At 40.1% G+C, this 17258-nt stretch overlaps 1 protein-coding gene across 7 annotated transcripts in view; it reads right to left on the bottom strand.

The window, feature by feature from the left end:
* The window catches only part of BTRC (beta-transducin repeat containing E3 ubiquitin protein ligase), a 120506-nt gene that overhangs the window by 69049 nt on the left and 34199 nt on the right, over nt 1-17258 (bottom strand). For 5 of the 7 annotated variants that reach the window (XM_041415362.1, XM_041415360.1, XM_041415359.1 and 2 more), the window contains one exon: nt 2717-2794. The exons of the other annotated variants lie outside the window; for them this stretch is intronic. In XM_041415362.1, the coding sequence (XP_041271296.1) occupies nt 2717-2794 (78 nt within the window). The remainder of the gene's footprint in view (nt 1-2716; nt 2795-17258) is intronic. 7 annotated transcript variants of the gene reach the window in all.

A 17258-nucleotide genomic window follows, 5' to 3' on the forward strand; every position in this document is an offset into this window, starting at 1 on the left:
TAGCTCCTGCACATAGCTTCACATGTAAGTAAGCATTACACCTCCTTAACACCTCCACCTTCTGGTATGTCTGATCACAAACCCACCTGAGAAAACGTTATGGTTAAGGCTGCATAACAGCACTGCAAACCAGGCAAGAAAAGGAAACGCACCTTTATTTAAACTTGTTAGCAGCTGAACATGTCAAGACATAGTACTTACCCTGAAGTGGTCTGATGCATCTCATTAATTTTCTAAGACTAATCAAAAAGTACTAAATATGAGGATATGTTCACTAGGAAGATCATTTAAATAAACAGACTCCTCTTCTACCCCCATACACTCGATTTCTCTGTGCGTGTAGGTCCATGTTCCCCAATAATGAAATATTAAGGGAGTCTTAGGGGAGGAACAAAAAATACGGAATGTTCACACAATATTTACCAAGTTAGCATCTTTTCAGTAAAATGGAAGGCATTTTTTATGTGTTATTGCTTTGACAGCATTTGCAGGCCACATTTTTTTGGTACTACAAAGCATTGATATATGTAAGACAAAGGAGTCACTCTGCATACCTTCCTATAGGAGATGCAGATCTTTACAGTAAGCATTACTCACTGACTGTGAGTATTTAGGCACATGGCTAAATGTGTCTGACTTCTGGAATGAGAGCCCCAGAAAACTCCCCACTGCTCCTGTCCATTGATAAAAGAGAGGAGGAACAATCTGAGCTTTCAAAATGCTCAGACAGCTTTATTTCTGTCTACGTAAAGAACCAGAATTCTCTCTATAACAGGCAAAAAATCATGGACAACCACCTCCTATGATCTAGACAAGAGGGTGCTTGCTTTAAGACTAAGACTACATCTTGAATTTATTTACAAAGACTGTCCTCAATACAAAGGCCCCAGATAGCAATAGAAGACCCAGGGATTTTGTCCTGCATCTTTCACTCTAGGGACTGGACACAAAGATGGAGACTGACACAATGTCTCAACAATATTGTGCAACACAGCTAACCATCTTCAGTGTAAACAATGTCCATTGAATTCTCTCCAATATGAAATCTTGGGACACTATAAGTGGTTTTGTAGTTGTATTCCTGGTATCTACTTGATTATGATGAATTGTGGGCCTGAGGGAAAAGACAGCTTTCCTGTGACACTAAGAATACTTCTGCAGATTGAAATATAACAAAATGGAAACCCAATTCAAGAAACTGTACCTTCCTCATCTGCATAATACAGTTTGCAAATATCTGTTTCCTCAGTCAATAATTACGAGGAAGAACTCAGTGTGATGAGAAGACACACAAAATAAGTAACTCATGATCCTTTTTAATTAATATCTCTAACTATGAATCTTCTTGCTGAACCTGATGGCTTGCCATGGATAATATAACTCTAAGATAAAACCCCCCTGATTTTTGGGGACCTTGTTTCCTATCCTGGGGATACACAGTAGGGACCTAGGTTTGCCTTCTTCCTCCAGCTCCTGTTTGTTGCTGAATGCCAGAAACAGTTTAAGTTTCATCTAACATATTTAATCAATTCTGCAAGGTAATCCTTCTCAGCTGTAAATGGGACCTCAGCCATTATGCCAGCATATTGCCTCCTGTCTGAAAGACCTATATGGACTACATCTGTTAGATGCACCTCTCTTAGTCACATGTATGCAGTCCTTCACATGACACCTCTTCCCACAAAATCAAACACTCCTATTAAAACACAAAAAAAACTCAAAACAACCATACAAACCAAACAACTCTGAGCACAAGTGCACTGTATCAAAAAGACACATCTTCCTTTACTATGGATCGGACCCACAGCTTCTGCTGGAAATAGGTGATGTGGGGCAGGATTGTGCCATCTTATTCCTCTGCCTGAGGCTGCTGCTCCTGTGGCTGAGATGCAGAAGGAAATGCAACAATTCCTCAGCTGCTGCAATGTATGGCCTGGGGTATTCACTTAAGTCACATTCACCAATGGTTTCACTTTGATACACCAGGCAGCAACCTCAGGCAGCCAAGGCATGGACATAATTTTGCTTCTGCTGCCTGAAGGTTGCAGCGGGGAGAAAGACAAAAGTGAAAATGGATCAGAAATCACTAAACTCAAATTTCCCAGAAAGCACATGCCAGCCTCCCTTTGTTGGCCACGGGGATTAAAAAAAGGAATTATTTTGAATTGATAAGGAATTTGCTTTACTATATATAAAGGACAAAGAAATATTATTTTAGTAAACCATCCTTTTTCCTTTTCACCCATTAGTAATTTATATGAATGCAAAAGAAACAAGAACAGTTAATTTTTCAAGTTATTAAACTGGATATCATCTCCAAGAAAATTTACCTTCAAGGGCAATAAAAAGTTTAATTGTTGTAAACATTTTGAGAGTTTTGATCTGAGGCAAGGCAAAATATACTACAAACAAGACAGGAACGATTACAGAAGAAAAGGCTGAAGAGGTCTTGATGAACATCAACTGGAGAAAGGTAAAACTAAAGTCACAGTTGACTGAACTATACGGAAGCATACATTTCTTCAGAGTCATCAAACTCCCCTGAAAGCTAAATATCTGTGTCTGATTTTCCTGGGTACAATGTGACTTGCTCAGACTTCAAAGAAGAAAATAAAAGATTTCCATGAGCAAAAGCCAGACTTCAGCTTCCAGAAGTGCTTAAGGATTCAAATAGCTAGAAAGTTTTATTGCATTTTTAAAGAGACTGATCACATACCTGTCTAAGTGAATTCTTCTCAGGAATGATCTTCCTAGGGGGCTCATCATTATTACAGTCTTCTCTCTCAGAGGAATTCTGTGAAAGAAAGTAAGCTTTAATTCAGTTCTTATCCCTAATACTACTCTGTGAGGAGAAAAGAAACAGAATATTTTTCCTACACAGGCTGTAGCATTTTACATATACACATACTGGAGGCTAACTGGTACTTTTATGCCAAACAGCTTGTTATGGCAGAGAAAGAATTTCTCCTCCTCAACACCACAATGCAACACTGTGCAGGTATCTACTGAAGAAGCCCGTGCTTTAGGGACTTTTTCTGAAACTACCAGTAACAGCCACTTCCAAAAGCTGAAATTGTGGTTGAATCAGCATGGCAACACTGGTGCTCCTAAAAACCCCAGAAGAACCATTTAGAACAGTGGAACCTGTTGAAAACAAGAGGTTGTTAATGCGTACAACTGTTGTTCTCTGTGTCCCCATGTTTTTAATCTGCCTAACAATTACTAATTGTACTGAGTCTGCCTGGCTGCCTAAAATCATAGAGAAATTATGGTGGAGCTAAATTATTGTAAAAGAGATTGTCAGGGAATCCTTCCAAAAACACCCCCAAATATTGTGTAGGTAGTGTATGACAATACAGCTGTGTTTTTCTCTCCTGCTGCCTGACTCCACATATATATATAATTTCTAGAAAGACTGATTCTCCAAAACATAAACTGCCACCTCCAAAAAAAAGATCAGTCAGTCAAGAGGATGTAGACAAGCATTGCAAGGGCTTTTCCAGCATGAGTTAAAAATACAACCAGGAAACTTTGTCATGCTACTGTCATGATTAAAACCAAATATTACTTGGTTTAAAGACAAACTATTGTTGTATAAGGACATGAATAGTCTCTTGCAAATGTTTGGCTAAAAACTGCTGGATACAGTGGGGAGAATCCTGACCTCACTGCCAAAGTCAGCTACTCAGGAAGACAGTGTTCCTTCGCACAGGTTCAGCTACTGCACTTGGGGAGAAATGACAGCCAGCTTTGGGGGAATCCCACACACACATCTAAAATAAGTTTGATCACCACAGTATTCATAGCCTTAGGCCACATTCCCACACATTCAGTAGTGAGCAACTAAACAGGTTTTAAAGAGATACAGAAAAACTTCCTAGGGAGAGCTCTGCCAGGAAAAGGGTGGCTTTCCAGTTACTCGCAGACAAGCTCAGGACTGCGTCTATTACAGCAGAAGTTTGCATTCTGTACCTGTCCCCCAAATAACCTGTCCTTCGCTGAGCATGGCTCTGCCTGGCTTCTCACAGAGACAGCTTCCAGCCCAACACCTCAGGAGACACAGGTGGCATCTGTTGGCAGAGCAGGAGCGAGGCCGGGCGAGCAGTGGCAGCGCAGGGCCAGCAGCAGCATGGCAGCTGCGGGGAGCGTGTGCCCACTGCAGTGCTGCGTGAGTGCAGGCTCGCTGCTCTGGGGGGCAAAGGGACAGCCAGGACACAGGGCAGGGACAGAAGCTGCTGAGAAACGGCACAGAACGGGTGGAAGGAGAGGAACACAATAGTAAAACCCCACTTGGGATGTCATAAACTGGTCAGGAGTAAATCAAGGCTTGCAGACCAACTAGTGATTTTGAATTCTTTTTTTTTTTAAACAAGATATAGAACCTATAAGGCAGCATGACATTTGTAACCAGGATTTTATAATGGAAATCAATCCTAAACAGGCCTGATAAATCACTGTAAGAGAGCAGCTTTTAAAGTTTTTGTATGAGGTCACAGTCAGGACCAAGTTATTACATTAAATCCTGCTTTGAAAGAATTGTGATCATAAAAACATACAAGCTAGAATCGCATATATACAAAAAGGAAGGTCAGACATTAAAGCTGCTCTTCTCTGCTCATGAAATTTAGTTTAGTAAGTGGTTCATTCAAGTCAGGATTTAAATTTTTGTGCTTTGGGAGAAAAAAAAAGGTCAAGAGTGAAAACTATAAGAACCTGGGGTGAGTTACTAAAGGAAATGAATTTTGTAGCAGCTGTAGGGTAAACGGGTTGTTTAGTACTTCTGGATTCATTTTCAACACCCACCCCCTTCCCTACAGTAGGTGTCAGAATGATTCCCCTTTCCAAATAATCTCTGTTTGACAGTGAAATCTTGCATTCTTCTTGCCTTTCAAAGCCACCAAGGATCCTCCCTCACACAAACATCAAAAAGCAGGAACTGACGGTGAACTATTAGCCCCTATTTTGAAATTTCTAGTCACTGCAAAGCATCAAGTTATCTACTTTTTCTTTAAGCTGAGCATCTAATTTTAAGAGCAAGCAGAGGACCATTTTGCATTCATTATCTTTATAGGTGGCAAGGCTAAGAGGTTGGCTGAACAAAGACCAGACAAAGACTGCCAAGTGCATATGGTGGTTCACAGCTTGGCGTCTCACCATTCTACAGCACCAACACAGCAGCTCCGATAGCAGACTATTAAAGAGGAGCGCTGCTCATGCACTTTTGTCGGCAAGTAAGTTACGCTTGGTGAAGACAGAATGACTGGAAAGCATTACACTTAAGAAAAAGCACAGATGTTTATAACTCCCGCTCATTCCTCAGGAAAAGGAAACCTATCAATCCAGGTGCAGGTACAGGACCCCGCGTATTTCAGGACTAACTGTAGCTGCACGGAAGTGAATTTCACTTGACAGGGCAACACTTAGCCATGGCCAAGGGAAGAGCATAACGTAATCGACTGAAACGGTACATCTATATATTTCTCCTTGCTGAACAAGGTGGGAGGAGGGATAAACATGTGCGAGGTCAGAATAAGGTTTGTCTCAGCAGGACTCCAGCGATGCTCTCGGCCACAGGAGAGGCAGACAAAGGGAGGAACCGCTCTGAGCACCCTCTCGTGGTTACTGAAATGAACGTCCCGGGCACGGACCTGGAAAGAAGCATTTGGTATCCAGACGGTCAGTTGGGTGTACTCACTGGGAATATTAAAGATCTGCAGCAACTGTACTTCATACATAGTAGGGGAATGATGGAATTTGCTAGGAAGAAAAGCTGAAAAGCCATACAAACTCCCTTCCACCAGGGAAAATTTTTACTTCCCACAGGCAGCCTTCTTGACTAAAGCTGGACTAGCTAAAAGCATTTGTGCTTGCATGCAAGGGTCTCTTCTTTTGAACAAATACAGACAAGATTAGATGCTGAAGTCTCCAAAGCACCCCCTCTTCCCACAGACAGGTGATTTTTTTTTTTTTCTCCCAAGGTCACACAATGACAGGGGAAGTACTGAGAAAAGAAGTCAGGAAACCCAAGCTCATAGTTCTTGTAACCTTGAAAATTTGTCTCTAACAGAAGATTCCTGCACAGGGGCTCTGCCTTCCATAGCTCATTTTTCCTAAAATGGCTACTGACTGTAATGAGATCCTTTTAAATCTGATTTGCATTTAAAACTTCAGCCTGTAATTAACAGAATATAACTCCATGGCAGGTTGTCTTAAAGACCACTACAAAATTATTACTATTTAACTCTCCCCATGAAGCCTCCTCCACCACTAAACACAACATGCTACAATGCATACGAAATCCCCAGACTGAAGCATTTGACAAGAGACGACATGCAGTATTTTGTGTACACAGCCCAGCAAAACACTGCTGGGAATGAGATATAATACATGGAGAAATGCATTCCCAGGGACTACCAATTGGGCAGAGCTACCTTTAGTACCGCCTCACTCATGGTGGAAATCAAACCCCTGCCAACTGGGGGAGGCTTTCTTTGATGCTGTTCTGCCCTGCACTAATTATAAAAGAGTACAGACACAGCCTTTTTTCCAAGCGTGCGGAGGTGGGGGTGGGGAGAAGTCTGTGTCTATGTGAAGAGCACAACTATTTTTTATGCTTTCAAATTCTTAATCCTGTTTGGAGCTGTCAGTGGGGGTTAATGGAAGCCTTGGATAGGAGAATTCCAATCTGGTTGGCAGATGGATAGGTTGGTTATAGCTGCATAACTATGTCTTGCCTGCAGGCACAATTCAGAACACTGTTAAAGCAATATAAAGTCTCTGTCAAGCTGAACCATTTGGATCAGTAGCAAGGAGAAATAATAATAAAAAAGGAGTTCATTTCTGGGCCTTGCGTGTTTATGCTAGTATGCAGAAACTGATTAATTGTCATCGTGTGCTGGTCTGCTATACCTCGGATTTCTACTTCTGGAGTAGATTTTGCATGCTAATATAATCATTCTCCCTCTTGAGACATTAGCAAATAATCAAATGAAAAACAGGATCATAATTTACTGAGATTCGGGCAATTCTCTATGCAAATTTGACTTGTTATTGCTGCTGCCTCGTTAATCTGAATGCCTTTGACAAACTCCTTTGATTTATGAACTCATGACAACTCCAATGTGTATATATTTTGCTAGATTGACATTATCATTAAGAGTGGGTGGACTGAGCTCACATGAATGGCTGATTTTATTCGCTGGTGTCTGCTGCTCAACAGCTGAGCATCTCCTTCTCACAAAGCCCCTGAGCGTCAGGCTCTTCCCATCTACCCATCCATTCATCATCTCGATGTTAATTGGCCCAGGCTTTAAGCAAATTTTCAACACGATTTAAAGGCACGATGACACTGATTACTGACCCTCTGCCATACGGTGCCTATTGATTAACCTGACAGAGATGATGAGCTTGAGGGAAACTAGGTGTGTGTGGACCTCGGGGAGGGGAAAAAAAATAATATATTGTTTATGCAGGCAAAACACTTGTCTTTATCCCAAAGGCCAGAATTTGTGCTGCACTGGCCCTTAAAACACACTATTGCTTTAAACACCTGCATCCAATACAGAAAATGCTTGCTTGCTTGCTGTGGAAAAATGATTACAAATTTGATGTCATGTGCAGTCTGTATTTTAATCGAGTTCCCTGATAAATAGACCCCCTCAAGCCAATCAAGCCTCGCTCCAGCCATTGCGTGCGTATACATCAGTTCGAACAGAAGCCTGGGTGTGCAGAGTGTGCTTTTACTGGTATCAGCAGATCCAACTGCATGTAGGAAATCTACTTGGGTATTTTAGGTCTCTAAGCAAATAATACAGTGGGAACACAGTGTGCAAACAGTTAGAGTAGAGTAAATGTTCCAAGGGCAAACTGGATGCCAGACATAGCTGTCTCAGTATTTCTGCTGCCATGTTAAAATAGATGCTTTAGCACACACCAGTGAAACAGTGCATTTTTCCTTTTCCAGTGCAAACTGTTGATATGACCTGACCCTCAAGCTCCTAAGTGCATTGAATGAACACAGCATTTTATCAGAAATTGAAAATAACTGACATCCTTTTCCATGTTCCTGGAAGTGTCCCTGTGCTGCACTTGGTCCTCCTCACCAAGGACAGAAGGGTACTCTCTCAGTCAAGAGGGAACCACTGAATAAAGAGGTACATCAGCATTCTGTCTGCAGACTGGTGCTGCATGAAAGTAAAAAGAGGCAGAAGGCCTGTTTAACCCCTGCCCAGCCCCGGGTTAAGTCTGTCAATCAGGACACACTGTTCTTCTCTCCCAATTCAAGCCAGCAGCCTGCCAGAAGTCAGGATGTTCCTCTTGTTTAGGAGAGGGGAATTTGGGAGAATGAGGGTGTTGCTCCAAGATGCTGCAAAGTTCGTTGTCTTGCAGAAAACAGGACAAAACATCATCACGTAAAGGTATGGAGAAATTAGCTGTAATTGCCTAATGCTGATGTCAGCCAGAGAGGACTGAAAAGAGAGAGCTATGTGTGGAAATAAGTGCCAGTCCAAGACCAGAGGCACATAGAAGCCTTATGTTCCCTTTCCAATAACCTCTGTAAGTGATAGATGAGTCCAAGTCCATTGTTATCGTTAAGGGACTGTCAGCATCCTCATTTTATAAATGCTGTCTGTCAGTTTATAAATATCTCAGCCATTTCAAACAGTGCTAGGATGAATCCTGGCATAGCCAGTGTCAGCCTGAAGCAGTATTACTGTTAAAAAAAAAAAAGTGTCTAGGATACACTAAAAACATGTAAGGATAGCTTCCCCTTTTTCTCCTATCATGAGGTCCAAAACATTCAAATTCACACTTATTTGGCTAGTCACTACAATATATAAAACCAGTCCTCAGGATTGCAATGCTCCTTGAGAAGAACAAGTATGAAAGCCGCAAGTATGAAGGCAATTCTCTGCTGCTCAGTAGATAAAACAAAAATGACAGCTATAACACACAGGGAGATCCACAGCAATGAAAATGCAGAGATAAGTATCAGACCCCATTTCTCCTCGGCATTTGCTGCTCTGAACATTCACCGAGATTAGATCCTTTTAGAGAACACCATAAATTGCAACGTGTAGGCACAAGGGGGTGACTTCAGCCTGGAATGAAGGCACAGACAAGTTTCCCAGCTCTTACAAGTTTAATGGTACTTTTGCAAGGGGTTTTGGCTGAGCATTAGAATGACAGGAGGGCAGCGAATCTGCAGCCTGCCTTGCACTGACTGACAGTGGAAAAAGAAAGGTAATAAACTAAAAAGGCCTTCCAGTTCAGTGTCTGCTCTACAGACTGGCATGCACATGTCTATTCTGTTTATTATATCTATTATCTTGTTAGCTGCACAGATACATGGCGCTTTTTTCTCCTCCAACACATTTATAAATGCCCTGTGATGAAGACCTCACCCCCACCTGGAACATTTACAAGTGGAAATTCATGCCCAAGCAGTTCAGGTACCTACTATAACTTAAATTCTTAAAACTGAAGCTCTGACAGCAGTGAAAATGGGAAGTACAGCACCTCTGACCAGACACATACATGCACGTTCACACGAGTCCTAATTTGGTCTGCCTCCACGTTAACACTGATGATGACAACAAAAGTTTCAACAACCAGGACAAGATTCTGGTTTTCACATCTGTAGAATGGATCCTTCATGATTTTCTTAATTTTTCATTAAAATCAATAATTGGAAAAGTATAAATTTTCAAAGCAATGTGACTTGATAACACAATTGCATAACATACAGAAAAGCTTCTTATGACATTCTTTAACTTAGTAATTACTTCTTGGCTATAAAGGGTAATTTAATGGTGTGGGAACTCCGCATCACTAGAACAGCAAATTCAATTTAACATTAAAATGCCAAAACCCAGCACAAATATCAAAGATCTGATGAACAGATGCATTTCGAACAGCAAAAATCTAGTTGTAGCTAACAAAAAATCACCACCACCAGCCCCCCCCCCAAAATACAGATGCTAGGAACAAGTCATTTAGGGGAATTTTAAAAAGCTAGTTTCATTTCATCCACATTTTTCAAGAGACAGAGGGAGAGAGACAGAGAGAGAGAGAAAATAGCTAATGAGAACAGGCTTCCCATGTTTCCCAGGAAGCAGCCCTGCTTAACAGTTCTGTTCTGTGAATTTAAGAGAGCCAGCAGTGGCAAATTTGTTTTTAATATTCAATCTTTCAAGCTTTGCAAGCTACTTGGCCAATGGCTCTTTCTATTCCAATGTTTGTTGGTCCCTTATTTACACACACATTACATCCGGAGAGCCTTTGAATATAATTTCACGTGGATTAAGGGAAGAACATTTGCTTCTGCTAATCAGGACATCTGGTTATTTTTGTAACTCACAGACATCTGCATTAGGCAGTTTGACTTCCCCATCCCTCATAACAAGGTTAGAGCTTAAGAAGCCTCAAGGACCTCTAGTTGAATTTTATTATTTGCATTTCTTCACAGCCAGGTCTGTTTTGGAATTTTCTTTCCTAAACAGCACAAATTGATCAGCACCTTCACAGGTATACACATGTTTTTATAGCTAGCACTTTCTATGCATGATTTTATAGCGCACATCTTGTACTCCAAATTTTTATGTAGTTCAAAGCCATCTATATGTTTTTAAGGAACAGAAAGCACACATTCCCAAAAAAGCATGGCTGAAAACATCCAATTAACCTTACAATACACATAATATGGGTATACTTTCAAATATTCCAGCAGATCACCTATGTAAGACTGGTGTCAGGGCTTGTTCTGAATCTTATTACCTCTGTGCTTTGGTTTGCCTCTTCCTACTGATTTACCCCTGTACATCTGCTCCTGACATTGAACAAAACAATATTCTTCCCTTTCTATTCTTCAGGGCAACATTAGTAATTTCTCCCATCTTTTAAATTCATGTTAAAATTCCTTTATAACAGTTTCAGCTGGGGTTAAATTTTTCTGCCAGACTGCTGAATTGTGCCACACATACTTCAGGAAGAAGGATTTTGCATGCAACAGAAGCCTTTTAGAAAAGAACTGAATCAATCCAGGCCTGGCTCTCACTTCTTTGTTGCTTTCATTTTGCTACATTCCTTCCACAAAAATTCATTTTCAACACTCATCCCAGAGTGTAAAAATACTAAAGTTTGAAATTATACACTCTTATTCACAGTTCACAGCACTCTTCCCTCCCATGCTCATGAATTGTAGGCTTTTATCAGTGATTTTGTATGCTAGAATAAGATGTTTTCTTGATTTCTTTCCCCTACATGTAGGGTGGGGGGGGGACAGTACAAAGCTAGCTTTTACAGGCTTGGAATATAAGCCAACATTCAAAATACATGTCAAAAACATATTTCTAGTACTAACAAGAGTTAGCAAGAGCCAACGGATCCAGGGAGAGTTTTAAAAAACTTTTTATTTATTAAAATTCTCTAGATACAGCTTAACTTTCTTTGTACAATATTTATTACAGCTTCATCTGCATAGGAGCTGCAAGTGCTCTTAGAAACCGGCTGTAAAAGTGTCTAGTTTCGCTGCAGATTTCATGTCCTTGATGCCCAAAGACAGGCTGGAAATGAACCCCCACAGCCCGACGCCTATAGAGCAGGTATTTGTTTATTGCAGCGTTGATGGTGAGGGGGATTTCTCTGCCTAACTCGCCCACCTTTGTGCAGTGCTGTGCTATACTTACACAGTAACTATTGCTTTGTGTCACTGTGTCACTAGAACATCACCACACAGGTGCCAGAACTAACTTACAGCCTATGAGCTCATGGTTATTAGACAGTTCTTCTGCACTGCGCTTGCGCCGCCCCAACTCGGGGAGCTCAGGGGCCTTTGATGAAGGATTCCAAGGTCTTCTTCACATCTGAACTTTTCAACTTTGTCTTTGGAGCAAGGGCAGTTACAGTGTTTCTGGTCTGTCTGGTCCTAACTGGCCTGATTTCTTTGTTTTGTGGCTAACTGGCTTTGCGCTTGCCAACTTTTCATTAGTACTACACTCATCTGTCTCTAAAGCTATCCACCCAGCAAGTAGTTTTCTTCTTTTTTGTCTATTCACCATTAAGCAACTAGTTAACCATATGCTAGCCATTACATTGTATCAAAAGTTATTTATATCAGGTTATATAGGTATAAAGTTATAATTCAGGTTTTATGGGTATAAAACGCTATGATTCAGATTATACAGATATATAAAAAGTCATGATTTAGGTTATACTGATATCAGATTATATAGATATATAAGGTTATATTGACATCTTGTAACTCAAGCTATATGAGCACCTTGTAACTTTGATCTAAGTTATACAGGCATCATCTTTCCTCAACCACTATTTTCTAACTTTTAAAACTATTTCTCTTGAAGAACCAATGCCATCACACTGGACTGACTATAAAACCCCTTCCCCTCTCATTCCTGGTCATCACTTACACTTATTATTATAATTCCCTTTTTCCAAAACCTCTCATTCTGAGCTTTCCTGTCAAACAGACAAAATACCTCCACTTGTCATCACATCCCTTCCTCAGAGCGTGTGGCATTCTCACTCTCAAACACCTAAATCAACCACACCATCCTCATCTCATTGTACTGTTTTATGCTTTACTTGTTGTTTTTTCCTTTCTATTTTTTATTGCAGGAAAGGCGAAAAGGAGATAGAAAACAAAGGCATGAAGCACAAGTTGTCTGTCCAAAGTAAAAATGACAGCATAGGGGAACAAAACTTGTGAAGTTTAGGCACAGTTTCTCCTCTAAAGCAGCTCACTTGTTAAGAAATGGCTATTCAGAGATCTCACTGCAGCGTCAGACTGATGGGAATTCACAGCACACTGTCTACACCACCGAATGCGGAGGCACCCAGATCTTCCTCTTAGACACTGTGAGCCAGGTGACCCTGCAGCCAAAGCTACCTGGTTCTCAATCTGGAACCGGTTCAAAGTACCTATGGAGTCACTATGGAGCAGTTTGGATGACACAGCTCCACCTCCCCAATGTGCCTCACAGTAGTAATTAGTCCATACAGTCAGGCTTCAGTGCTTTTTCCAGCTTCCAAAGCTATATTTATTACAAGAAGCATCAATCACACCACTGGACTATGAGGCAAATTTAGTTAGCTTCCAATACAGGGTGTGTTTACATCCATACAGTGCTGTTGAAAAACCTCACTGCAGATATGAAAGAAAGGTGTGATTGTTCCATCACATTAAGCAAAAAAAATTAAAAAAAAAAATCTTCTAATAAAAGAATCAAAAGTTAGAGATTAGGCACTGCACATTATAATGTTTGGCCAGCAATCACTGCAGCCTTTGAACAGCTGCCACCCAAGAAATAAACCCCTGGGTTCTCCTGACTTGGCTAGAGCAGATTTTAATGTGGCAACATAACAGCCCCTCCTGCAATATTTTAATTTAACAGCTCACTACTAGATTCCACCACTATAAAATAATTCCAACTCTACGACACCATTTTCTTTAACTACAACAAGGAGTTACAAAGTATTATTTTAAATTTCATTGTGCTGGGTAAGAAAAAAGAGTTGGACATGCTTTGGAGACCGTTGAATACGGTGAGTAGCCAAGCAACCAAAGAAAGTAAGATAAAGATGTACATAGATTCTCACCTTCAGATACCTTGGGGCTGGCAAATATTTTGTTCCTATAGGAAATGATACAGCTCTGGACCACTGCCTATTCGAGATCCAGTAGTTGCAGCTTTTTTGCTACAACATGAATGGCTTATTAAACCTACAGCATATCTGTTTTATTTAACTTCTTGGTGGAAAGGGGCCAGAAAAACAAAATGTACTTAAATGCTGATTTTTTTTTTCCAGGCTGAATGCCTTTCATCCAGTAAGACATTCAAAGCAGTGACCCAGCAAATGGATTGAAAAAGCAATCTTCCGTCTCAGTGCCACATTATCATTCCTATTCAGTATTCTCGGTGAGATATCTCAATCAGCTGGATGTGTGTGTAAGTGACAGCGCAGCCCATTGCTGGGTTAATTAAACATTTGACTTTAACACCCTCCCCATCATTAAGCAAATAAAAACAGATAATTCAAACTGCACTTCATCCACGGGGTACACAACATACATGTCAAAATTAAGAGAGTCCAAGGCCCTCGGGGAGTTCTACTCGGGGAGGTAATCAGTTTAAATCTTATCTGGTTTATCAATTATTCTATTGATTAAAGCAGGGTGATTATACAAAACTCCCTCTTGCCACATGGGATACATGTAAGCAGAGCAGGACAACACACAGAGGCTCAAAAACGATTTAAAGAAAATACAGACAGATGAGTAGCAGTCTATTAGTACAAGCCAGCAATCCATAGCTGGAAAACCTGATACTTCTTCAAAGCTAGTAAATTAAGTCCTTCCAAATTAGAGTACCAATGCTTTTAGCTCATCTGCTCTAAAATCAGATCTGTATGTTGAAAGGACATTTCCTCATTTTAAACAGGTAATTTTTTTGCCTGAAATATGTTTTATTGATACAGTCCCAGAACATAACAAAGACACCAAACACCAGTAATTCCAGACTTTTAAAAGGCATCATACTTCTCTCTCAGTGACTGAAAAAGTGGATGGAAAGGGAATTCTCTCTACTTTCACTGCCCCACATACATACATGGCAAAGCCAAAAGTAGAATGTTATATTTTAACAATTTAAGTGTGACAGATAACTCAGACAAAAAAAGAATGTGCTGTGGAGTTGTGGAGGTTTTTTGCTTTTGCAACCCTCCAAAGTGAGATATTAGCAGCTGTGGGAGCTGCCACTGCCATGTACTCCCCATTTTCAACAAGCCCTCACAGAAAATCCCACCACAGTGGTCCTTATCTCAACTCTCTTGCATAGAGACACACCTCACAAAGCAATTCCAGTTATTTCTCCTTTTTTGTTTCCAGCTGAAGACCTTTTTCTCCTCATGTGTCTGTTTGTGTCCTGAGTTTATAATCACAGTCCCATCTCCACCATCTTCCAGTAATATTATGTTTCAAGTTTCATCTTATCCTAAACTGGACTGTACAAGACCTTGCCCTACACACAGAAAACAGGAACCTTCTAGAAACCAAACACTGCAGGCCACTGCAAACAACAATTGGAATTTATTTCCAGAAGTTCCCTCAAAGCAATAATTAGCACCAAAAGAAAGCTCAGCTTTAAACCAGGGCTTTTTTTCCCCCCCCTACAATATCTCCCACGATCTGCTTCACAATGGTCATACTGGTAGCATCAATTAATCATCTAATCACATCTCAGCTCTTAACCAGAACACAGGGTATGAACCATAGCAGTGAAAACACAAACAAGCCAGAGAGCCCCACCACCTCACCAGCCAGTGTTGTTGGAGTTGCAGTCACAGGAATTTTAAGCAACAAGGACAGCTAAAAAGCAGGCCTGAGGTGTGTTCTTGCCCTTCACCTTCAGGAAGGGATTATGTGCTGCTCCACATTGGCATTGTGTGTGCATCCAACCATACTTCAGCCTCCTCTTTGTAGATCTCTTTTCTTCTTTGAAAGCAAACTAGAAGCCTGCATTAGCATGCTGTATTTTGCTCTCACCACTAGAAATACTGAGGGTGCTATTTGTAATTGTATTCTTTTAAGAGGTTTGTTCTCTGCAGCTGTTTTCTGCTTGCAGTGTATTTTGTGTAATCAGCACATCATCATAAATACATTGGCTGTTCCCCTGAGGGAAGCTGTCACTGTTTAATTTACAGAACAACCTGGCCAATGTGAATTCTAACACTACAGCACTATGGCAAGAAGTTACCACACTCGGAAAAACAGGTTTCTATGAATTTTTATATCAAGAGCTGGTCCCAGGACAATTTAGTTTCTAGAAATAGATTGATTTTAAAAGCACTTTATTCACTGGATGGAATAGATTCTTTCCCATTTACAGCCTCTTAAGGCAGCACCAAATTCACTCTCACATTATTTTAAAGGTGACGATCTCACCACGACCATCTTCACTTCTGACTTTTACCAAAAGAAGGCACTGGGTATGTGTGTTATCCTACACACCAATTTTGTGTGCATTGGGGTTTTTTTTTAATGAACAACCACCACAACATCAACATGTTAAGTTTGTCTTCATTTGCACAAGGGAACGTACTGTGATGCAAGGTCAAATGTTATTACCTACATCAAAGGATTGCTGCACAGTTTATTACTCTGAAGATGTGATAGAAGAGCAAGGTATATTCCTGAAAGAGTAGAAGTGCATGCAGCTTTATTGGCTGAATGAAGAGTTGCTTCCTTTGTTCACTGGATATATGGTTGTATTTTGAGAGAATAAATCACAAGGATTTTTTGTAGAAGGTAGGCAAAAATTGATGGTTGGTCGTACTATATACAGACACAATTTAGAAAATTCCACAATGGTACCAAATTATATTGGTAGTAATTTAAGAATTAGACATGAGCCCTAAATAAATATTTGGGTATGATCAATAAGTTACTTGGATATTTCATTCACAATGGCTACTAGAAGCAGTCTACCTGACTACTTAGAAAGGGAGCCAAGAAGACTGACAACCCGATTTTTATTACACACACACATACACATACATTTAAACACGGAAATATATAAACAAAATGCTAGAGAGAAACAACTATAAACATAAATAAAATCCGAAAAACAGAATTCAGAAAGTATAAACTTCTTTGGGAATTCTCAAAAAGCAACAAAAATCTGTTTCATCTGTTTAACAAAAAATCTGCATTTTATTTTGGGGGGGCAGCTGGTTGTTAAATAACTTTAGCAGCAATTTTGCCAATTCTTAGTGGTAACTAGAAGCCCTGTTTAACATCACCAGACACAGGGCAAGTACACAAACATCATAAAAAAGAATCATGCATATCACAGAGTATTGGTTATGTATTTTCACAACAAGAGTTTAATTTTACTTAGTTTGCAGAGTATTCTAGCAAATTATTTTTATTTCAAATCTAACAAAACATAAGAAACCATTAAAGCAAAACAAATACCATCTTGTCTCTGATATAGTTTATGTTTATGAGAATGACCTACCAAACACAGATAAAACTGAGTGAAAATAGCTGAGATTTTATGGAAAAGTGAGTCATCTGGTTATCTGTAGAGGAAATAGTACAGGAAAGAGAATATCTGAGTATTTTTACACACTATGTAAGTAATAGCCAACAGAAAGCAGAGAAAAAAGAAGAAATCTACTTGACACAGTGTAGCAAAGTACTTCTTCAAGCTGTGAATTTTAAGATTTAGCAAGTGCAT

This window comes from Onychostruthus taczanowskii, unplaced genomic scaffold (genome assembly GCF_017590055.1).
Source record: "Onychostruthus taczanowskii isolate IOZ18803 unplaced genomic scaffold, ASM1759005v1 scaffold5, whole genome shotgun sequence".
Classification (NCBI taxonomy): Eukaryota; Metazoa; Chordata; class Aves; order Passeriformes; family Passeridae; genus Onychostruthus; species Onychostruthus taczanowskii.